The sequence below is a fragment of the Desmodus rotundus genome, chromosome 3, assembly GCF_022682495.2.
Source record: "Desmodus rotundus isolate HL8 chromosome 3, HLdesRot8A.1, whole genome shotgun sequence".
NCBI classification, from domain to species: Eukaryota; Metazoa; Chordata; class Mammalia; order Chiroptera; family Phyllostomidae; genus Desmodus; species Desmodus rotundus.
The window spans coordinates 175,407,723-175,432,239 of NC_071389.1; the positions used below are offsets into that span (position 1 = coordinate 175,407,723).

The window sequence follows — 24,517 nt, forward strand, 5'->3', positions numbered from 1 at the left end:
CAAAGGACCTGAACAGACTCTTCTCCAAGTAGGACATACAGAGGGCCCAGAGACATATGAAAGGATGCTCAGCATCACTAGCCATCAAGAGAGATGCAAATTAAAGCCACAATGAGGTATCACCTCACACTGGTCAGAATGGCCATAATTAACAAATCAACAAACAACAAGTGCTGGTGAGGATGTGGAGAAAAGGGAACCCTAGTGCACTGTTGTGGGAATGCAGACAGGTGCAGCCACTGTGGGAAACAGTACAGAATTTCCTCAAAAAACTAAAAATGGAACTGCCTTTTGAGCCAGTGATTCCACTGCTGGGAATATACCCTAGGAATCCTGAACCACCAATCCAAAAGAATTTATGCACCCGTAAGTTCATAACAGCACTTTTCACAAAGCCAAGCGCTGGAAACAGCCTAAGAGCCCATCAGTAAATAAGTGGGTCAAGAAATTGTGCTATGTTTACACAATGGAATACTATGCAGCAGAAGAAAGAAGGAATTCCTATCATTTGCAACAGCATGGATGGAACTGGAAAATAGTACGCTTACTGAAATAAGCCAGTCGGTTAAAGACAAATACCATATGATCTCACCTATCACCTATAAGAGGAAACTAATGAACAAAATAAACCAGTGAACAAAATAGAACCACAGGCATGGAAACATGGAGCAGACTGACAGTGACCAGAAGGGAAGGGAGGGGGTAAAACCAGGTGGAAAGAAAGGGAAGGGACTAGTCAAAGAACATGTATGAATGACCCACAGACATGGACAACAGTGTGGTGGTTGACTGTGGGAGTTGGGGGTGGGATGGACAGAGGAGGGCAAAGGGGGAAAAATTGGGACAACTGTAACAGAGTAACAATTTTAATACATACATACATACATACATACATACATAGAATATTTTAATGTGGGCCCTGGCCCATATGGCTCAGTTGTTTGGAGCATTGTCCTGTAACCAGAAGGTTGTGGGGTTGATTCCCATCGGGGAACATAGCTAGAGTGCACTTCTATCCGTGGTCCAGGCACGTGCGATTCCCAGTCCTGGCATGTATGGGAGGCAACCAATCAATGCTTCTCTGTCACATTAATGTTTCTCTCCCTTTCTGTCTCCCTTACTCCTTCTCTCTCTAAAATTAATGAGAAAATGTCCATGGGTGAGGATTAAAAAATGTTAAAATATTCTAATTTGGATGTTTGGGAGAACAATAATTTCTTTTGCTGATATTTCTTTAAAGGAATTAAAAATTATTACATTTGACAAACCTGGTTTTAATCCCATTTTGCATGTGAGTGAACCACATAGAGAAATTCAAATGGCTTGAGCAAGGACACATAAAAAGTCACTCATACTGCCAGACTAGCGGCTGAGGTTTCCGGGCTTCCTGTATAAGGGTTTCACAAAATGAAGGACATCTCTGCTTAGGAATCAGGGATGTGTCCTGAATGGTTTTTACTGGAAGGAAAACAAAATGCAAGAGAAAGTGTTCGATCAAATGGTTCTACTATCTCTTTATTGCCTTCCTAAATGTGATGCCTAGCAGTACCCAGGGATATTAGCATCAATGCTCTTGCCTTCATGTGAAGATGACCCCTTGTTCAAAGATCCTGGGCCAGACGGCTGGGCAGAGCTCACTCTGGCTGTCATCGCTTTCCTAACGCTTCCCAGACCCACATAAGAACCTTGCTGAGTCTAGAATTATGAAAATAGGAGGAAGAAAATTAAAATGTTCTAAAACTGAATTGTGGGATGGTTGCACAAATATACATATGTATGTACTATATACATATATATGTATACATATATGCTGAAAATCATTGAATTGTACACTTAAAATGAGTGATTTTCATTTGATTTATTTATTTTATTTTTAGGCAGAGGGGAAGGGAGGGAGAAAGTGAGGGAGAGAAACATCAATGTGTGGTTGCCTCTTACATGCCCCCTACTGGGGACCTGGCCGACAATCCAGGTGTGTGCCCTGACTGGGAATTGAACCGGCAACCCTTTGGTTCATAGACCCACGCTTAACCCACTGAGCCACACCAACCAGGGAAAAATGAGTGATTTTTATGGGGGTAAATTATATCCCTCAGTAAAACTGCTGAGACAGAGAGGCAGACAGAAGCAGAGAGACAGAGAGAGCAAAGAAGTAATGGGGACTAATATAAGAACTCAGAACTCAAATAGTGCTAGGCCTGCAAACAGATTCCTATAGCAAAAGATAAATTTTATATCTGGTATAAACTACTGAAAAATAACACTGGTTTTCTCTTTTTCCTCATTTCTGAATAACAGGCATACATGTGACTGTGAATGCTTCCTTTATCTATTCAGAGGGCATGATTTATAAGTCAAGTGACTGTCGGAGTAGCACCTGTGAAGGCCTTGAACTACTCAGGCAAATTTCAGTAAGTATCTGCCTTGGTAGATAGAGCTCACACCCGCTTGTCACAGGACAGCTATAGTGTAAATTGGGTACCTGCCCGTGAGCATCTCTCATGTCATCTCTAACCATGCTGCCAAGTGATGTAGACGCAGGGCACTCTAACTTTATCCCTACGTATTTCCCGAGTGACGAGGGCCCTCCGGGCATCCAGGAAAGTGGGAGAATCTTGGCTATGTACTATCAGTACACTTTCAGTGGTATGGAGGGGACTTATTTTGGTTTTAAAACTTCAAAAAAAATTAAATGTTGATATTAACTGGTTTGCCTTTGTGTCCCTCAAGAAATACTTGAGGTGCCCTGTTAAAAATACATTCTAAAGCCCTACAGCAGAGATCTCTACTTCAAGTCGTCACCATGTATGTGATTACCTAAGGTCTGAATCTAACGTTAAAGTAATAACTGTAATGTCAAAGGATAGATATGGGAAGAGAGAAAGAAATTCATGCCTAATCCCTCCTTCCAATTCCCAACCCCAACCAGAGCTTTGAGAAACTGAAAGAGTTTTCCAAGCTCTCTAGACTCAAGTAGGTGTGAGAGACACCCCCTTTACTATAGAAGTCCAAAAAAAAAAAAAACCAACAACAAGGCTTTCGGTGAAGGAGGGCACTGGGCACAGAGCCACGGTTCCAAAGCTTTACTCAATAGCATCACACCGATGCCGCACCTGTGCCAGGAGGAGTGGCTGATTACAGCAATCATCCTCAGTCCTGGGAGGACAAGGGGTGAACAAGGGGAGTTTATATGCTTCTCCCCAGGATCTCTACAGAGGGAGGTATGACCTAGTTCTCTAAAATCAAGAACAGGATGTTTGGAATCACATTTCCCTTGAGAAATAGTAGATAATAAGGTCTGTGGTCACCACCTGGTCACACTGCATTTGTTCTCTTTAGCCCGACTTTGTAGCTCTCCCTAAAACTTGCCTACTCCCTCCAGAGCACCTCCAAATCTAGTTTCTCCCTAATGTGGCCTGCAGATAGTTCATATGCCCCCGTCTGCCAGGCCTTCTTCCTCCACTCTGCATCCCCACCTTGATAAAAACCACAGGTTCACTGCAGTGAGCTCACTTTCGGTGGAGTACCTTTCCCTCCACCCACAGCACCACCTCTCTCAGGCCTCTTCATCCCTTAGCTGCCCCTTCCTGGCCCAAGGCACCATATGTTGCTCCTTTCTGCTCTGCATCCTAACATCTTTTTTTTTCTTTTGAGAGGACATTTATTAAAACTGGGGACAGTGAAACAAGGAAGGGCCTAGGATAGAAGAAGCTACTGGAGAGAGCCTAGGCGGGGCTGCTTTGGCACTTGAGAAACATTATGGGAAAGAAGTGAACCAAGGCAGGACTGCTGTTAGCTCACTGGAAAGTTGGAGAAAGGGGGCCTTGGGGACAGACTCGGGGTTAGCCTGGGACAAGCTACCACTGCCCATTGCTCCCCTGGTTGCAAGTGTCATGGGGCCCCTTAGAGTTTAGGAGATGTGTGCCTGTGAGGGAGGAACAGGGGTTGGAGGAGGGAGGGAAAGGCATGGTGTACTCCCGGGAGAGAGAGCGTGTGCCCATTCTAACATCTTGAGTGGTCCACTTTGTAACCTTCTGGGAGGCTTCCCCTGGCCACTTCTTTTCTGCCCTATGATTCTTTTTTTTTTTTTTTAAGTTTTAAGGATTAGTTTTTTTTCTTCTTCTTCTACAGACCGAAGAAAAAATGGGTTGTGTCCTCATGGGGCCCTCGTGTACATATTCCACCTTCCAGATGTAGTAAGTAGTTAGTTCTGTTGTTGTTTTAATGCCTTTGTGGACTGAAGTCAAGACATGACATAAATGTCTAAGTGGTTTATCAAACTGCATTCTAGTCAAGGCAACACCATCAGTGGTGCTGGGGGCCCTTGTATTTGGTCACCTTTCTTATAATCATCATTCTCTTATCCAGGCAACTCTACCTTTGCTCAGTGTGGGGTGAATGACAAAAGCTGTTCAGGTTCCACTACTAACATCTGAGTTGGAGAGGCAACCTGGGATAGGCAAAAAGTCGGAGTCCCAGCAGGAAACAGGAAAGACAGCGCACTTGGATAATTTGAGGGGCTTAATCGAAGAAGTTTTCACAAAAGTATAAGCAGAATGGATGGAGCACAAAGAAAAGGGCGGCAGCCTAGAGCACAGCAGGGTCTGTGTTAGCCCCGGGGGTTTAAGAGCAAGCAACGTTGCAAGGTACTGATTGCATAGTATTATTTAAGGGTTATAAATAACATATTAAACAACTTTGCACAATGCCCTTATCAGCTTAGAAAGGAGCTTTCAATATATCCTATAATGAAAATACTTCTCTCTCGTTGGGACAATCACCTTCATCCTTTCCATTCATTAAACCTTGTCACCACAAACACTTTGTTCTGCCAGAGTACACCTTTCCCCATCAAAATCCCTCTCACGTCCCTTTCTTTCACGTGTTACAAACTTCCCCTGCATCAACAGTCACCCCTTGCCTACACTGAGAAAACTGTGCTGAGGAACCCCTTGCAGCAGATTTGGAGGGTAAACTTTAGACGTCTGAAGCTTCTGTTGCAAAGTGTGCTTCTCACACCCGGCTCTACAGACAGACTCAGATGCTCGGGCTACTGCACAACACAGACACGCCACAGAAGCACTTTCTGAGCCCACCTCCCGTACCAAAGTACACACACATGCAGAAAGCCACTCTTCCTTGCACTCATTCCCAATTGGCATGTTCTCTGACCACTTGCTGATAATGCTATAGAATATGCCCAAGGGGAAAGGAAGATTGAGAAAACTGACTAGCCATGTATGAGGACTTGCTAGGTGCAGAGAAGCATTTAGTTTTATTGGAACAGGAAGAATTAAGTAAAACAGAGTCCCTGCCTGGATACGTAGAGAAGGTGACAAGGACACTGGTGACCAATACAAGGCAGAGTGAGACAGGTTCCATCAGAGAAATACAAAGAAAATGCTCTGAGGGTGCAGAAGGAAGTGGCCTCCTGCGGCTGGGAGAGTTGGGCTTCAAGGAGGGAAAGACTTCACCAAGGGGGTGGCATATAAGTTGCTGTTGAAGAATGGGTGATACATTTTAATGGGTAGAACTGGGGGATAAGCATCCCAGCCTGGCAGAAGGAGAAGTAAGTGTAAAAGCAAAGAAGCAGTGAAGTGTAGAAAATTTGTTGAAGTCTGTACTAACTGGTGTGTGAGAGATTTATAGGAGAGTACTGGAGATAAAACTAGAAAAATTAAGTAGGGCCATATTTGGGAGATCATGAGTTCCAGGTGAAAGAGTTATATTTAATTACATTATCACTTGTCTATAATTTGTTGTATTTAATTAGATTTAGTTCTATTTCATTAACCACTAAGTTCGAGCAGGGAAGTACCATGAGAAGCAGCTCAACTCTGGAAGAACGTTGACAACAGTGTATAGGAAAGCCGGAAGCACACAGGAGAGACAGGTGATGGGGGGTGGGGGGGGGGCCTGTTCAGTGTGAAGCACCTGATACGGACAGGGAGGATAGCTTTTAAAGATACTTAAAGGTGGCATCAATAGTATTTGATAACTGATTGGATGTTGGGGTGAAGGTGGGAAGTAGTCGAAAAGGCTTTGTGATCTCAAAACACTAAAAGAAATGGGAAAATCCAAATAAGGGACAGTTTTGAAAAAAATAAAATAAAAGATCAATTTGGCTGTGAGCATGGGGAGATTGAGATGCAAGCAGAGCACTCAGTGAAACCTTTAAATGAAGCACTGAAGATGGAGGCGGGTATCGTTGTCCTTCCTTTATCAAACACATACTGAGCGCCCGCATATCTGAACCAGGCCAACTGAGCATGCTGAGGTGAGCAAGTAAGACACGATCCCTGACTTCATGGAGCTTGCGGTCTAGTGGAGGAGACAGATACTCACCCAAAAGGTCTTAGGTATCAAGGAAAGTTTTCCCGATGGATAAAGAGAAGGTTAATCTGGGACCTGAGGGATGAGTAAGAGTCAGCCAGGCAGAAGGCAGGACAACAGCGTTCCAGGTATTTGAGGCCCTCATGGAGAATAAAGCTTGATATGTTTAAGGATCTACAAGAAGGTTCATGCGCTGAGCAGAGGAAGAACTCTAAGCTTTTGTCGTCTCAAAGGTAGTCCACAAAAGAGCCGGAAATAAGGCAACAAATCAAGAAAAGAGTGTAGAGGGCATCCTTTGGAGTCTACAATTGTGGTGGCTACAAAAACCTATCCTTTATTTTCTTAACCCTACTCCCCGAAGTTTATATGTCCCAGCCTGAATGTTATGAGAGCCCAAATGACAGCTCATTTCAGAATAAATCAAAAGAACCAAGCCACAGACACATGAAGACACCTAGAGTGTTCTTAGAACACAGCATAGGCTCAATAAATACTTTCAAATTCACCTGTGTGGGAGGGACACCTACATAAGACACCTGCTCGAGCGATCCTGTTTCTTTCTTATCATTTATACCCACACACTGAAACAGATTAAAGAGGGATCATATTTGTGCTACTTAAGTTAATCTTGACATTGACTTCTTTCTCACCTCTTGGCATAGCCTTGACACAGATTTGAACTATCCCATGATTTCCGCTGGAAGTTTTGGATTGTCATGTGACTACAAAGAAACTTTAAGCAGGCTGATGTCTCCAGCTAGGAAGTTGATGTACTTCTTGGTTGAGTTTTGGAAGGCCAATAATTTGCCATTCAAGCCATATTCCTGGAACACTGCATATATTTTCAAGAACAGTACCGAGTCTGAAGACTGCTTCTGGTAAGCAGAATTATCAACATGCTCTGGCGTTTGCCATGGAGAGAAGCCAGAGACTCGTGGCAGGCCACTGGTTATTATCAGATGCTCCTTCCATCTGCAACAGCATTGGGAGTGGACCCCAGCCCACTGTCTTACACACAAATAAAGCAAAGGAGTCACAGGAAACACAGTATCGTAAATATAATCAAGCATGTATTGCACTTTCAACACTCTTCCTAGTTTTCAAAGTACCTTCAACATAATTTCATTGATTTCCCCCAGCAAACCCTCTGGGGGAAAAAAGAACAGGCACTATTATCCCCATTTTACAGATAAGGACAATGAAAACCAGAAGTTAATGCTTTCATATTACTCTGCAGGATATGATACCAGAGAATGTGCAATCTACCAATACCTGCAATTAGTTAGAAATCATTCTCTCATAGCTTTTCAGAAGAGTAAGTTGGGGGGTGCAGAGAACAGGATAATGGGCACCATTGCTAAAATGAAATTGTAAGGTTCACTCACCTTCAGCAAAGGTGGCACAGAGAATCCTTTGGATTATTATTGACGCCTCCAGGGTGCGGCCCAGTTCTGTAGTCTCTCTCTGCGTAAGCACAGGGAAGACTAAAGCAGGGCACCACTGGGACTGTGTGCCCAGGGAACTGCAAGGATGAGCCCAAAGGCCTCATCCTGGAAATGCTGCAGTGAACTTAGAACACACTGAAGTTCATTTCACATGGGAGGAGAAATTATTCCTATTGATGTTGAATTTTTGTGCTATAGATTCAGAGGTGTCAACTTATCTGGGATAATGGGGCTGGTTTATAGCACAGAGGAGAACCTTTCTTCTGCAAATAGCAGGAAGCCATTATAAAGGACTCACCAAATCTCTACTCTGTGTCTATTCACATGAGGATTCCCTAAAACTTCCTCGATACTTTCAGTAAATTAGATGCACCTCAATCACGGGGTGTATTATCCACTGTGTTAATAGTGGAAATGAATTTCAGATGAACAAGTCCCGGGCAGATCTGTAAACAATGAGCAAATGGTATGGAAGGTGGTGACGAAGCTAAGCTAGTTTCTTATAGTTTCTGTCTTTCTCTCTCTGTTCGAGGTACCTCAACGCTCTGGAGGCTGGAGTTTCCTATTTTTCTCAGAACCTTAATGTCAAGGAAATGTTGCGACAAGAGAAACATTTTCATGAGATCTTAATGGACAACAATAGGAAAAGCAATGGTAAGAAGACATGAAGATGATATTTTGCCAACTTCTTTCTCACAACTACCACTTCCTTATGACTCATTTGACACGTCTACCAGACAGAGCTGTCACCAGCACCTCAATTTATTTTGTAGCCTTTGAGAGACCTGTAGCTGCATGCCACTCCATTATCCTGTTTCTTTTGTTGATGAAACCTTGTCCTCTGAGACAAATTAGAAAAAGTGGTGTTGAGCAAAAATATTAACTTCATGAAAGTAAAGATGATGTCATAATCCACCATCACAGTAAACTGTTTTATTTTTCTAGTTCACCTCAATCCAGAACATTATTGGATTTGTGATCATTCCCCAAACATTGGGCACCCAGCTCCCCTCATGACTAAGAGGATAGGTCTGCTGATATGTAGCCTCAGGCAATATTGCAAAACTAAGCAAAGTACCTCACCTGCCCAGTGATCTCCAAGTTACAGGTCAAGTGTGAAAAGATGATGGGATAAGGTCATACTCCCTAAGTTACTGGGTGATTTGCTCCACTTTCCACATAATTCTCTTTACAAATAAGAACATACCAAGAGTAAAGGAATCAACGGTGGTGATTTCCTGTGGGAAAACAGTTGCTGGGTAGGATTGCCTGGTATACGCAAAGCATTATCTACTGCCATTATTAAGCATTTGCCAAATGAAGAGCTTACCATTTGTAAAACATGGACCAAGGTATGAGAAAAAATAAGCATTAAATTATTCATATCCCTAAAGGGTTTACTATTCAACTGGGCAACATAATATTTAACAACTCTAATGAAGTGGCCCGCAGCTCCTCTGACTCATGAAGCCATGCATTGGGAAGCCCCGCTGCAACTGTTGGGCCAGATTGCACTCTGTCACTGAGATCGCTAAGGCTGGGCTCTGAGTCAGGAAGCTACGAAGCCCACAAGAAAAGTCGCTGAGGAAAGCTTCAGAAATACTCACATTAACTTATACTATATCTTTTGTAACCACTTTACAAAAGGTGAGATGGCAATAGTTACCAATGAAAATAGTTTTTATAATGACTCCAGCCTGGTGCAATGGAATAGGTACTGAACCAGATTCGTAACCCTTGAATTATGGAGCTATCTTCATCATCTACTAGTTGTTTAACCCCTTGGTATTTAGGCTTCAGTTTCCTTAAGTCAATAAAACTTAAAGGAATGGACAAGACCATTCTTCTTAAGATTCCCTTTAGCTCTACTCTGACACTGACTCTAAATGTAAGAAAGAGAGAGGTAGTAATTTGAGGAATTGGTGTTAATCTTAAAATAATGTAGCACAGACATACTGGGTTCAAATTCAGGCACCGGGTTCCCTCCCTGTTTGTGTGCAGACCCTCGCATATTTCTCTCCTTGTCTTGCTCTCTCTCCTTCAGTGATTATTGTGTGTGGTACACCAGACACCATCAACTCCCTCCAGGGCGGCCGGGAAGTGGCTGAAGACACAGTCATTATCCTGGTGGACTTGTTCAAGTGGGTATAATATTTGAAAGAACTTTTTCTTTCAGAAAGGAAATACTCCAAGGATTTCCAAAAGACATATTCTCTTTTCCTTTGCTTAGCACAGCTTCGTATGGGGTTCAATGTGATGAGAATAGTTTAGCCTGTGTTTCACTCCCTTTTTATTATGTCCTCGTTCTTATTTAATTCATCAGGGCCTTAGTAGAGATATATTCCTTTGACATCATTATCATGTCTAAATAGCAAAGTTTCATGAAAGTCCATTAAACCCACCTGTCTATTCATCCTGGTAAGCAACCTGATTTAAAAGTCTTTTCCCAGGCAGTAATAAATCAACTTATAACCCAAAAACATTATTTTTGATAATAATGGCACTGTGTGCCATATCTGTGCCTTCGATTGCTCATGGCCTTTGATCCTAGGTTGTCTTTCCTTCAGCCACCTTTGACATGAAAAAGTTCCAGTTAAATGAGTTTGATTTACACAGTTATTCTTTACCTATTACGGCATAGTCATGGGTGGTGATCTTTTCCTCTGCATTTCTCTGGAACTGAAGAGAGAAAAGTCTAGAAAACAGAAATCACTTTTTATCACATCCCTCATTTTACCACTCATTTTTTAAAGTGGAAACCCACAAACTAATTGTGCCAAGGCTACGTCTGAGTCAGATGAAGCTTAAAGAGGGGTTCACTGGTGTGGCTGTGCGCTCTTTGCCCTGCCAGCCAGATCACACGACTTCACTTATCTGGCGGGGTCATTAATCATTACCTGTCTGTATTCAGAACAGAAGCTGTTACTCTTTCCCATATTTGCCTAGTCATTTCACCCACACTAAACATACTTTTCCCAGTGTTAACAGAAATTAAGTATAGGAAATGCAGGCCTGTTTGAACACAATTGTTCAAGTAGATAATTTGATCGACCAATTTAACTTTTTAGCTGTGGAAGGTAGGAAGGAGGGCAACTTATCAACATTTCACTCCTACACTCACACTGATAACTGTTGGGGTAACTGTTTTGCCCTCTGGAAGGAGTCCTCAAGCTGTAGTCAAGTTGGGGTAATTTTGCTTTTAGCAAATCCTCAATCAACTGCCAAAGTGTAGGCAATCCTTTGCCACTATTCCCGAAGGACACCTGGCTATGTTTTGGGAAAACCATGAGATTCACCTGAAACTAGACATAACTTGAGTTCAAATTCTAATGTTGACACTTTTGGTTCATTAGACTCTTGGGTTTTGAGACTAAATCTGCTCATTTGTAAAATGTGAGTAAAAATGCCCATTTTATAGGGGTACTTTTAGATGGGACAATACAAGCAAAATATTCAACACAGTCCTCAGTTCAGAGATATGTTCACCTACTGTTTGAATATTAAATCATGGGTAACCAAGTTACAGAAGCTCAAACATGTTAGATTCTTGGCCTACTAAAACACTCAAGTGAGTAGGAAGCGTAGGTACCATTGGCAGTGCAATCTCAGACATCACTGAGAGCCCGTGGCGTGCCAAGCATGCTCCTGGAGTTGAGGATACAGGACCAATAAGCAAATGTCAGCAAGTTTACAGCGATAGAGAAAATGTCTAGCTCTTCCATTCTTCTGTTTCACCATCTGAAAAGTAACTTTAATTCATAAAATTTCTATCTTATCTTAGCATCTCGAAATTATTATGGGCACTTAAGGAAAAGAATGTTCCAGGTATAAACCAAGGGTCAGTAAGTCCTGAGAACAAGCACTAGCTCACATGTCCAGAGCCCAGAAGAGTAGTATCTATCTTCCGAGCTTCCTTTCCCTTTGTGTGTGTTAAACACAACTGCCTAAGTTCTCTTGTTCAACTAGCAGGTGTAGAAGAAAATCAGTTTATCTGGAGAAGGTAGAAAGTTTTGCAGAAAAAAAGAAAATGCTTTAAACTATTTCAAAGCTGATCTTAGAGTTTGTGTGAATTGTAGAAAGTCCATCTCTAATTTTGAAGGAACCTAATTTTCATGAAAAGGTTGTGCTTTTATTGCAGTAACAACTACTTCCGGGACAATGTCACAGCCCCTGACTATATGAAAAATGTTCTTGTTTTGACACTGGGTCCTGAAAATCCCAACTCAAATATGTCTTTTACCCAGGATCCCTTACTGGTAAGCTGCATATATACATACTGTTGTTTTCTTTGTCAAGGTGAAGATATTATTCCACTGTTTGGGACTCAAATTCTAAGATGAGCTGTTAAAACTCTTCCTATGGGTCAGTGTGCTCGGCTGTGGACCAGCACAAGAGTGCACACTTCTGTAACATCTGAGTGCAAATGACAGCGTGGGAAAATAGAAGAAGCCTTGCTAACTTAGGGGAGATAGAAATTTAAAATGTCAAATAAATGAAGTTTTCCTGAATCCTAAAGCAACTTTCTGCTGGCACCAGTATCAAAATTCTACTTTTAGAGATATATGCAGGGGTTGGCAAAAGTAGGCTTACAGTTGTTCATATGGAAAATGCCATCATTAGTAAATGATTATACAAATATGAACTCCGTTTTGCGTACTCACAACTGTAAACCTACTTGTGCCTACCCCTGTATTCCTCAGTTCAGCCGTTGTCCTCCATTGTGATTAAGTTACCCATTGTCTACATTTGTCCACGAGCGTCCTAGTTTATGCTTCTTATCCCAGCATTCCATCTGGTTCAGCATTTGTCCCCCCCAAAAAATACACTCTAATTGGACATCAAATCATAGTCACCTTATTCTAATGCAGGGTCCCTGACTCTAACACCACAGTGGGCTTGGTCAGTCACTGCACCTTAGTGTGTTCAAATTCATCAGATGTAACCCACCCTCCGAGACAGTGAGAGCAGGTTTGGAGTGGGAAGAGGAGGGAGGGTGCCGTTCTGAGGCCCCTGAACAGTTTGGGGAAGGGCGAGCAAAGGCCAGGCCCAAAGAGCTCTACAAGGAGAGTTGAATACCTTTGGAAGTGCCACAGTTTTTCCTAGACTAGCAGTTCTAAGCCCTCTGTTTTACAACCTGCCAACGTTAGGGGCTACATTTCCTTTTGGGTGGGGCTGGGTCTTAACTAGGTTTTTTTAATCTCATAAAATAATTTCAGCAAAAGATACTGAAACTAATGAGAGGTGTTTTATTTTTTCCTTTTTCTATTAGATATCTTGTAGCATACTTCAGGGTATACTACTCAGGTATCACTTGTACAGGTTCTCCGCTCTGGCAAAAGTGTGATTCTCCACAGGTGGGCTGTCCAAAATACCCAAGCTGACAGAGTTCACTTGGTCTCAGCGGGGCATGAAACTTTAATCCCTAGCTGAACTCTGTGAAGTCCAGTATGCAGCCGCTGCAGGGGAGTTCTGACCCTGTCCGTTATATTCCCCCGGGCAGACATCTGTAGCCTGAAGCAACACCCAGTCAGAACTGTCTTCAAAGCGAGTCTGGTGGTATTGTCCAATCAAACTCCTCCTGCCCCATTCAGGATGCTCAGAGGCAGGGGGATATTTTATGGTTGTTTTCTCTTACTCTTTATTGAAAACATGAAACCACAAGTATTATTTTTGGATTAAATATTTCAAGAATTATGCAAATGCTGTATGTTGTCCTTCCCTATTGAAATGAAATATTTTGTCCTTGTAGGAAGGAAATACAACTGTTTTTAGTTACTGCCTGAAAGGCAGTGTTCTCAGTTCATTGATCCCAAGAGAAGAGAGAATTGTGACATAGGCATAGTAAAGAATCCCACCCCAAGTAATATTTTCCAGAATTCTCCTGTAATACCATTTCTACAATTCCCCTAATATTCAATTACCTTTGTAGTTACCTTGCTGACCCCAGGCACGTTTTGCTCCAGGCTCAAGATCAGAATCTCTTTTTTGAAACTCATATTACAACTTTTTCCCCCTCATTCAGGAAATGAATGACTTTTCTCGTGCCTACGTGAATGGAGTTTTGCTCTTTGGACACATGCTAAAGATATTTCTTGAAAATAAAGAAGATGTTGCCACCCTCCAATTTGCTCAGGCTTTCAGGAACATCACTTTTAAAGGTACTGGTCACCTAAGAGCAAACAACAGCGACACTTAACAAACACTTTCTACAGAAAGCTGAAGCAATACGGACTTTGTGGATGGACTTGGGGAAACAAAGAGAGGCTTTGGCAATAGATGAATCAATAGATAAATACCTTTGGACTTAATTGGAGGCAAACATCATTGTGTAGACTTTGGAGGTGCTATTATCAATAACTAAACCCCAGTTTATGCTTTAGAATTTCAGAATCTTTTAATATGAAAGAAAGAGCGCCTCGCTAAGGCCCTGTAGGTATGAACACACTCATCACAGGTGTTTGAGCTGTGATGTCCCAACTGTGCTTGGAGATTAGCAAAAAGAAAAATATTTGTGGTGGGATTTTGGTCTTTCCATCTTTCTTCTTCTATCCCTCAGAGATCAGGGACCCTTGTTACCCCTCTAATCAAAACCTCTCATAACGATACCATCCCAAATTTCTCAACACATGTCCTTCTGAACTATAGGGATCAGCATTTCGTTTCCACACAAGCTCCTATTGAAATCCTTTCATTTCCCAGATCTCATCCAGATACTATGAAAAAATTTCTTTTCAGATTAATGTATATTAAGTAAAAGCCAAATGATAGTTGACTTCTCTAACTTGCCTTAAGTCCTTACCCTGAAAAACCTTTTTCATACTGCAGGGTGAGGCCTCTGTTAGCTCCAGAGGGTGGCAGACAACCAGCCTGAAGCTTGAGGGCTTCCTCGCTGTCTATAGTGCAGGACAATAATAGGAAGAGACCCCTTCTGCTCCCCCGAAGAAGCAGGGAGGGTTAATGTCTCATTCATACTCTCCTGTGTCCCAAGTTCTTCCAGGCACTTAATGTACATTTGTCTCCCAGATTTTTTAAAGTGTGGTAGAACACATAGTGTAAAATGTACTATCTTCATCATGTTCAAGTGTAGTTCAGTGTCATTATGTTTGTTCATATCATTATGCAACTATCACCACCATGCATTTCCAGAACTCTTTTCCCCTGTTCAACTGAGATGTTACAGTTATTAAACAATAATTACCCATTGTCCTCTCCCTCTGCCCCCTGGGAACTGTCATTCTACTTTTTGTCTCTAATTTTAAGTGTTCTACATACCTCATATAAGTGAAATCATACAGTATTTTTCCTTTTGTGACTGTCTTATCTCACTTAGCATAATGTCCTCAAGGTTCAGTCCATGTTGTGATATGTCACAAAAGATTCCCAGTTGATATTTTTTTCTTTTAGTATATTGAATATATCAGCCCACTGTCTTCTGATCTTCAATGTTTCTAAGAAATCAGCTAAAAATCTTATTAAGTATCCTTTGTATGTGACAAATCACTTCTCTTACTGCTTTCAAAATGTTCTTTGCCTTTTGACAGTTTTATTATAATGTATCTCGGTATGTGCATCTGAATTCATTTTATTTAAGTTTATGTGAGTCTCTGAATTCATTTTACTTGAAGTTTGAGCTTCTTGGATGTTTATATTCCTGTCTTTGATCAAATTTGGCAAATTTTTGGACATTATTAATTCCAATATTCTTTTATATCTTTCTCTCTCTCTTCTTGTTCCAGGACTTCCACAATGCATATGTTGGTCTGTGTGATAATATTCTATAGGTCCTTTAGGTTCTGTTCAGTTTCCTTCAATCTTTTTTCTTTCTGTTCCTCAGACTCAATAATTGCCATCACCCTATATTTATATTTGCTGATACTTTGTTCTGCCTGCTCAAATCTGCCTTAGAATCCCTCTACTGAATTTTTCATTTCAGTTATTGCACTTTTCACTTTCAGAATTTTTGTTTTTTTAGATTTTCTTTTTCCTCATTGATATTTTCATTTTGTTTATGCATCACTTTCTTGACTCTACCCATGTCTTCTTTAAGTTCTTTGAGCATCTTTAGGATTGTTGTTTTAAAACCTTGTCTAGCCCTGGCTGGTATAGCTCAGTGGATTGAGTGTGGGCTGCAGACCAAGGAGTTTGCTGGTTCAGTTCCCAGTCAGGGCACATGCCTGGGTTGTGGCTGGGTTCCCAGTAGGAGCCATGTGAGAGACAACCACACATTAATATTTCTCTCCTTCTCTTTCTCCCTCCCTTCCCCTCTCTCTAAAAATAAAACAAATTTTTAAAAAATCTTAAAAAAAAAAAACCTTGTCTAGCAGACCCACTTTTCAAGGGCAGTTCTGTTATCTTATTATTTTCTTTTGAATGGGCCATATTTTCCATTTCTTTGTGTGCCTTGTGATTTTTTTGTTAGCATCAAACCCTGGACATTTGAATATAATAACATGGTAATTCTGGAAATCACATGAGGAATGAGAAATTATCCCCTGGGGAATCCCCATTCCCCAGGGTTTGCTATTTTTTATGTTTTTGCCTTTTGTTTTGATTGTTGTAGGCTGTATCTGTGCTGAGAAGTAAACTTAAAGATTCTCAGTCATTTTCTGAGTCTCTGTCTCCTTGACGTGTCTGGTGACTTTCTAATTTTCCCATATGTACCGTTGCTTGAATGTCCTACTCATCAATGTCTATCTCTCAAAGGGAAAAAGGAGATAAACAAAGGGGGAGAAGGGACACCAACACTTTACACACTCTGAAAGCCATCTCAGCAGAGGGGTGGGGTTCTCAATAATGGCCACTGCCTCTTTGCACCTTTCTGATCATAAGCAATGATCAGCAGTCGGAGCACAGATCCCCAGCACTCAGAGGACAGGGTCTTTCTGTCTTGCTCACCCTGGCTCCTGCAAGCTGTGTGAGCTGCGCCAGCAACACACACACAGCTGTCTGCCCCCAGACTGAGGGGTGGGGGAATAAGTAGCTGCTGCTGTGCTAGGAGCTGAAGGGGACCAAAATTATTCACAATTTACCATCTGAGCCTTCCCCTGGAAGTTGCAAGCCTTTGATTGGCTTCAGATTCACAGTTCCAGAATAGTTACACCAGACAGATTCTCCCAGTGCATTTGTCATCTGGGTGAGGGGATACATTTCTGATGCTCCCTACTTCTCAAAATCCTCCTATATGCATTCTTAATTAATTTTATCATGTCTGTGATCTTGGTCAAGCATTTTAATAGCTGCTAACACAGGCTTAGAACCAGGAGACATTTATTTACGTCCTAAATTAGCCACCTATCAGCTGTACAACCCAGAGCAAGTTATTGTATTTAAATCTCTAACCTCAGATTTCTCATCAATAAAATGGAGATCGTAGTTCCTATATCATAGTATTTTAGGAAAAATAAAATGATAAATGCATGTAAAATGCTTAGCACAGAGCCTGGTATAGTAGACACAAAATAAATATTAACCATTTGTTGAACTACATGAAATTATGGTATTTGATCATATTTTTTACCTAAACAGCCATTTCATAAATTTGTTGTTCTGCTATTATTTCACAGCTGAGAAACCGAGACACAGAGAATGTAATTTTCTCAATGTCTTTAACCAGTAAGTGATAGTGAAGGAATAGTGAGCTTCTTATATTCTAAGGTATATTATGCAGTGACCTACACACTGTGATACCAGTTTGGTAAATATTCTTAGCCAAAACTCCTCTCCAATAAGCAGGAGGAATCTATTACATTTAGCCACCCACCCACCTAAATGCAATGAAAAAGATTTTTCCTTCTAACTAAAAAAACATCTCTCATAAAAATACTCTTCAGAAATCTCAGGGCCAAGAACCAATCCAGATACCCTTGGATTAGATCATTTAGGTCATTTTTTCAGTAACATAGAGCAATTTGAACCTATTTTATACCCTCTGTCAGTATCTAACTGGTCTTTTAGTCGGTAAATTAACAAAGGCCTCTAACTCTTTTTGATTTTGCTCTAGGGTTAACAGGCGACAACGTGACTTTGGACGACGTTGGGGATATCGATAATCGTATGGTGCTTCTGTATACCTCTGTGGATACCAAAAAAGTATGTCTGACTTCTCATCATGAACTCGGGTTGAAGTGATTGGCTGACGAGGGATAACTTGGGAGGCAAATAATAGTGAAGGAATGAGAGAAGTTATGTAAACATAACCTCTGGAAGTTAGTTTATGTCAGATTCACAATTATGCTCCACTTGGGGCATTATTTCTTAAGCATTCTGATGCACATAGCTTTTTATTCAGAATATCTACTCTACTATATGAAAAAACACCACCCAGAACCCATTGACATAAAGAGCAGACTATCGATAGAACACCAGTGACAGGATGACAGTTCGCTTGTAAGAACTGTTCATTCATTTCCACAACCAAGATTTCAGTAAAACATCTTCTGCTCTCTCCATCTGAACTCCCATGAAAATCACTGTGCAATCCCTCTCACACACATAAACAGCCCTGTAATGCTATGCTTTTATTCACATTCTATGTGTCTTTTCTTCTCTCCAATGTAGTAGGTTCTTCACAGAAAGGGAGAGGGTCTTCCCTCTACGTGTCTCCAATGCTTAGCTTCTTACCTGGCACATGGCTGATGGCTGATAAGCATTTAATTTGAAAACAAAAGACATGTCTTTGTGTCACCCAAAGTAGTACCCATCTCAAACTTTGAGGCCACAGTTGGAGCCAACTAAATGGTCAGTGGAAAGTTATTGTATTTAAGAGGTTGGGTCCTTACATAACTAAAACTCGAACAGAAAAAGTTATTCATGCTTATGTAATTTGCCAGTGTGAGCATTACGATGTTGTCATGGAGATATACAAATACCTCCAGCTTTGTAAAAGATATCAGTAATGGAAAATGTAGAAAGCTAGAGAAAAGAAGGTTAAGCCAGAAATTTGGGAACATTATTTCAGAAACATAATCCTCAGTTTTCAGTTACTATATTATACCCTTAATATAATGCTGTAGTTAGCATTCATTCAATGGAAATACTTACTTCAGTTACTAGTAGTAACAACAGAGACAGATAAAATCCCCTCTCAGTTATTTGCCCCTGGGATGAGAGGCAGATACTTGTGGTGAAATCCCATGTCAGCCTAATGCCTGTTCTTCAAAGTAAAAGATGTTGTTCTGTTCACTTATTCTCTCTGAAGGCATATCTAGCTGAATTTTTCAGTAATCTGAGGCCACCAGTTGTGCTTTGTAATACATGCATATGGAGAAACAAGGGGCCAATTTTCAAAATATAGGGCTATAGATACATTATTCTATATCCAGAGTAGATCCCAGTAGAGATTCAAGGTACCATACTAATATATAGGATATATCCTATCCTCCATACATGCAATTATAGATTCTACTCTCAAGTTAAGAATATATTTTTGAGGATGTAAAACTTTTGTCCACAATGTTTTAAGAGAATGGTTCTGAATTTAGAAAGATGGTTATTAGCCCTGGCTGGTGTGGCTCAGTGGATTGAGTGCCGGCCTATGAACCGAAAGGTCGCTGGTTTGATTCCCAGTCAGGGCCCATGACTGAGTTTTGGGCTTAGTCCCCAGTTGGGGGCATGAGAGAGACAACTGATTGATATTTCTCTCTCTCTCTTTCTCCCTCCCTTCCCTCTCTCTAAAATAAATACATAAAATATTTTTAAAAAGAAAAAGAAAGGTGCTCTTTTTAGATCTCTCTTAAAAGCTGATTCAATATGTGTAGTGGTAATTTAAGGATACAATAATATTCCCATTGTGAGATTACTTGGAAAAAAGCCCTTTTATCTTAAAAACCTAGTATCGTGTATAAGAAAGTACATTAGAGGAAAAGGATAGATTTGAAAATTTGGTTATGGACAGAACTTAAGAAATGTAGAATTATTTCAGAGCCCTTGACATGTACCAAAATGGAAAATGGGTTTTAGCTGTTGTGCATTTTGTTGAGACACCGTTTTCTGTAGTAACTTAACATTGTAGGAAACACCGATACTTCACTCCCAAGTGCTTTGGAGCTAGCCATTTAATTTCCCAGCATCTACTTTGTTTTTACTTTTTTTACATTTTAAGTTTTATTTTCAATTACAGTTTACATTCATTATTATTTTGTATTTAGTTTCAGGTGAACAGCACATAGTGGTTAGACAGTCACATACTTTGCAAAGTGATCCCCCTGATATTTCAAATATCCACCTGGCACCACACACAGTTATGACAATATTATTGACTCTATTCCCTATGCTGTACTCTACATCCCTGTGGGTATTTGTGACGACCAATTAGTACTTCTTAATCCCTTCACCTTTCTCACCCAGTCCCCCAACCCTTCTCACCTCTGGCAGCCATCAGTCTGTTCTCCGTGTCTATGAGTCTGTTTCTATTTTTTTTTTGTTAGTTTGTTTTGTTCATTAGATTCCACAAATAAGTGAAATCATACAGTATTTGTCTTTCTCTGACTGACTAATTTCACTTAGCATAATACCCTCTAGGTCCATCCATGCAAATGGTAAGATTTCATTCTTTTGTGGCCAAGTAATATTTCATTATGTATATGTACCAAGCTTCTTTATCCACTCATCTATTGATGGGCACTTGGCTTGCTTCTACATCTTGGCTATTGGAAATGGACCTAAGGGTGCATATATTCTTTTGAATTAGTGTTTTGTGTTGCTTCAAATATATACCCATAAGTGTAATCACTGAGTAGTAAGGCATTTCTATTTTTAATTTTTTGAGTTATCTCCATACTGCTTTCCGCAGTGGCCACACCAGTCTGTTTTCCCACCAACAGTGCACTAGTGTTCTCCTTTCTCCACGTCCTCACCAACACTTGTTTGTAGATTTATTGATGATAGCCAAACTGACAGGTATGAAGTGATAACTCACTGTGGTTTATATTCGCATTTCTCTCATGATTAGTGACAATGAGCATCTTTTCATGTCCTGGCCTCTATTTTAACACTTGTAAAATGAAAGACTTGAACCCGTTCTCTAAGAGCCAAAGAACCTGTATTGGGCTGACGTAGTGTATGGTCATGAAAAACCGACACAGAAAACTAACTGACCCACATGGACCTTAAATCCACATTCAGGCTAGGAAGCAATAAATGGATCTTCCCAAGCTGCCCCATGGCTGGTTAACATTGTCTTGTTTCACTGAAAACTGTTACTATGAAATTCGAATGTTGTTGGACAGGATGGTCAATGTCATCAGAAGTTGTTCTAAAATCTTTTCTTTCTGTTCATCCTTCTTCTGTTTTATGCCCTGACATAGTATGAGCTTCTTTTATCCTTTGACACCCACAAAAATCTAACCAAACCAGAAGCTAGGAGCCCCACATTCATTTGGAAGCACAACAAACTCCCTAAGGATGTTCCGGACCGGGGTAAGATATCCTTAGTGAATTTCCTCGTCCTAAAATCGTTTTTCTGATAAGGAGGGTAAACTTTATGGTGTATGCATTTGGTCTGTGTTTTTTGTTTTGTTTATTGTCTGAATTATATTTGCCAGGTTTATAAATGTGGACTTTCCTTCTCCGCACAAAGAATGATATTACCGTTATGATCAAACACTGAAAATATCTCTACTCTAACTTAGCATATCTACCTTTAATATGTGTCCTACCCTCCCCCGACATAAATTATCCTGTAGAAAAATAGGTTTGACAGCTGGAAAAATGAAATATATTCTTACTCCTTTTATACTGTACTGCAGTAAACTCAGAAAGTACATCTTTCAGGCGGAGAGGCGGTCAGTGAGCAGGGCCTGTGAAGCCTCTCCCATCACCTCATAGGACACACACGTGGGTTATAATGATGGTTACCGACCTACTTAAGATGAGGCCCGGTCTGTTAGGGACAGCCCTCACGTGACCAGCCTTCCCCCACGCAGGTTTCTGTGCCGCTGCTAACACTGGCCATCTCTGGACGGGGCCAGGGCAGTCTGTCCCGGATGGAGCTGGCCAAGGCTTATCACAATGAATATTAAGTGATTCCATGTTCCTAATCTATTTTTAGAAAAAAAATGTACATTCGGACAAATATTTATGCCTAAAGATGCCAAAAAGAAAAAAGGTAGAAATACCATTAATAAAATGACTAACAATTATGATATACAAGGGGATTCCCCTCAAATGGAATTTATTTATAAAAAATTGTGTATTTATTCTTCCACGTTTAAACGTCAGTCACCGCCAGAGTGCTCTCCATCTGATGCAGTGCCCCTAGTGAGACGTGCTTCCCACCGCTCACATCAGTCTCTGAACTCCTCGATTTTGATGCCTGGTAGTGCTTCTGCCATTTTTTGTTTCACCTCTTCCACATCAGCAAAACGTTTCCCTTTGAGGACATTTTCATCCAGGGAAACAAAAAAAAAATCACTCTGGGAGAGATCAGGTGAATAGGGAGGATGGGGCATGGGGTTCATGCCATTTTGGGTCAAAAACTGCTGAACACTCAGCCTGGTGTGGGCAGGTGTGCTCTTAAATCACCCATCATGAAATGAGCAAACTCGTTGAAAGGTCCGAGTCCCAGTCAGAACACTGGCCTGGGTTGCAGGTTCAATCCTCGGTTCAGACACGTGCAGGAGGCAGGGAGTTGATGCTTCTCTCTCCCATCGATATTTCTCTCTCTCCCTTCCACTCTTCTTTCCTCTCTCTCTAAAAGTAATGGAAAAATGTCCCCAGGTGAGAATAAAAAAATAAAAAATAAATAAATATTTAAATTTTTTAACTAGAAATATTTTTATCCCACCAGAAACTCTGAAAAGTTGCTCTGAACAGTTGGTTTGATGAGTTTCCTTATGTTAAAGCTATAATAAGTATGTTTCTAATTCTCTTAAGCTCAGTAAGTCAAATTTGGTTAAAAATGATTCTTATGTTTTTATTCAATAGGCGTGAGCAGTTGACTAAAGCAAAGAGGAAGGTGGAAAGTGGGGACCCCACTCTTTTAAACAAGAGCTGACCTCAGATTTATTGTTATTGATTTTTAAAGTTGATTTCTTTAGCAAGGTGTATGACGGTGTCGATGATGGTGTCTAGAACCAAATTCAAGATTCCTAGGTTTTAAACCAGACTTGACTTCTGAAAAATATCTCTCTCCTCACAGGTTTCAGCAACTTTCTACTTCTTCCTTTTGAAACTTTCTGAATTAAAATTATTTTTTCTTTCTCCATAATTATAAGTTTCAGTGACAATGTTAAGTATGGATTTTTAATATACTTCTTTAAAAAGTTTTTGATGTTTTGGGTATTGAACAGTAATTCTGTGCTTTGTAAAGTGCTGAATTCAAAAAGTAATTTTTAAGAGAACTCTCATTTACCTAAAAGAGATCACATTAAATATTTAGATTCTATAGGACAGGGACATTGCATCATCCTGGGCAACTTCGCTTCATCCTGAGTTAACTAGAAAATTTGGTTTCCCAGAGTTTTTTGTTACTTAACTATTACTACATTTAATTTTAAACTTTATAAATAAAGTAACTCAATCGTTCAAATAGTATGCAGACAAGACATTCACATCCAGTAACTGCCAACTCGGTAGCAACACTTCATCTGGAGATTGCAGCATCACTGGGTTTTTATTCATTCAGCAAAGATTCACTTAACGCCAGGCAGTGTTCTAAGCACCTGGGACACCACAATGGGCAACACGAATGAGGTTTTTGTTCTCATCCAAGCTTTCATCATCTGCCTTCTGGGTTATAATAACATCCACAGACTTCCGGCTTCGGTCCCACCTCCTGCCCATCTTCCCTCCAACCAGCACACCACCAGGGTGACCGCTTGAATCCAGTCGTGCTACCGCATGCTTGCCAACACCTCAACTGGCAGCTCCCCTTCACCGACAGGCTGAAGTCCAAATGACTTATTACTCCACAAATTTCCACGATCTTCCTACATCTCCAGCCTTACTTTTTGTTTTACCTCATCTCCTTCCCCCACTCTCTCAACTTCCTCCTACTTCCTTAAAGAAGGGGCCTTGCAACTTCATGCCCTTGTGCCTTTATTTATGCTTCTCTTTCTGACTAAAAGTTATCACTACCCCATACAACTGGAGAACAACCACTTATCGTTAATACTTAACTTGAGCCCTGGCTGGTGTGGCTCAGTGGATTGAGCGCCAGCCTGTGAACTAAAGGGTCGCAGGTTTGATTCCTAGTCAGGGTACATGCCTGGGTTGCAGGCCAGGTCCCTAGTAGGGTGTGCATGAGAGGCAACCACACATTGATGTTTCTCTCCCTCTCTTTCTCCCTCCCTTTCCCCTCTCTCTAAAAGATAAATAAAATCTTTAAAAAAAAATTAACTTGAATTTCACCTTTCCTAAGCTTTTTGTTAGCATGTCAGGAGAGTGTTTATCTTGAACTTATCTTGCCAGACTTCTACATAATACTTATAATTACACTTTTGTTTACACATCTTTTTATACCATACACTCCATGTGTAGGGTTCATTCTTTATTCATACCATTTTGTCCCAACACAATGCCTTGGGAATAAAGGAGGGAAGAAAGGAAGGAGGGAAGGAAGGTAGGAAGGAAGAAAGGGAGAAAAGAAGGGAGGGAGGAAGGAAGGGAGATAACTATAAATACATTCTTAGTCAGCATAATCTGTACAGTGTTAATTTTAGTCAATTTACTCTCTAAGTATGACTACCTTCCTCTGTTAAACCAGGAGATTTAACAATCACAAGGTTCCTTCCAACTATTAT

At 40.7% G+C, this 24,517-nt stretch overlaps 1 protein-coding gene across 1 annotated transcript in view; it reads left to right on the forward strand.

Annotated features, from left to right (window-relative positions):
* GUCY2C (guanylate cyclase 2C) overlaps positions 1–24,517 on the forward strand; it is a 65,087-nt gene that overhangs the window by 5,202 nt on the left and 35,368 nt on the right. The window contains exons 2-10 of the mRNA XM_045184322.3: positions 2,299–2,411; positions 4,132–4,196; positions 6,996–7,211; positions 8,311–8,432; positions 9,823–9,919; positions 11,917–12,034; positions 13,801–13,936; positions 17,779–17,867; positions 21,083–21,194. Of these exons, the coding sequence (XP_045040257.2) occupies positions 2,299–2,411; positions 4,132–4,196; positions 6,996–7,211; positions 8,311–8,432; positions 9,823–9,919; positions 11,917–12,034; positions 13,801–13,936; positions 17,779–17,867; positions 21,083–21,194 (1,068 nt within the window). The remainder of the gene's footprint in view (positions 1–2,298; positions 2,412–4,131; positions 4,197–6,995; positions 7,212–8,310; positions 8,433–9,822; positions 9,920–11,916; positions 12,035–13,800; positions 13,937–17,778; positions 17,868–21,082; positions 21,195–24,517) is intronic.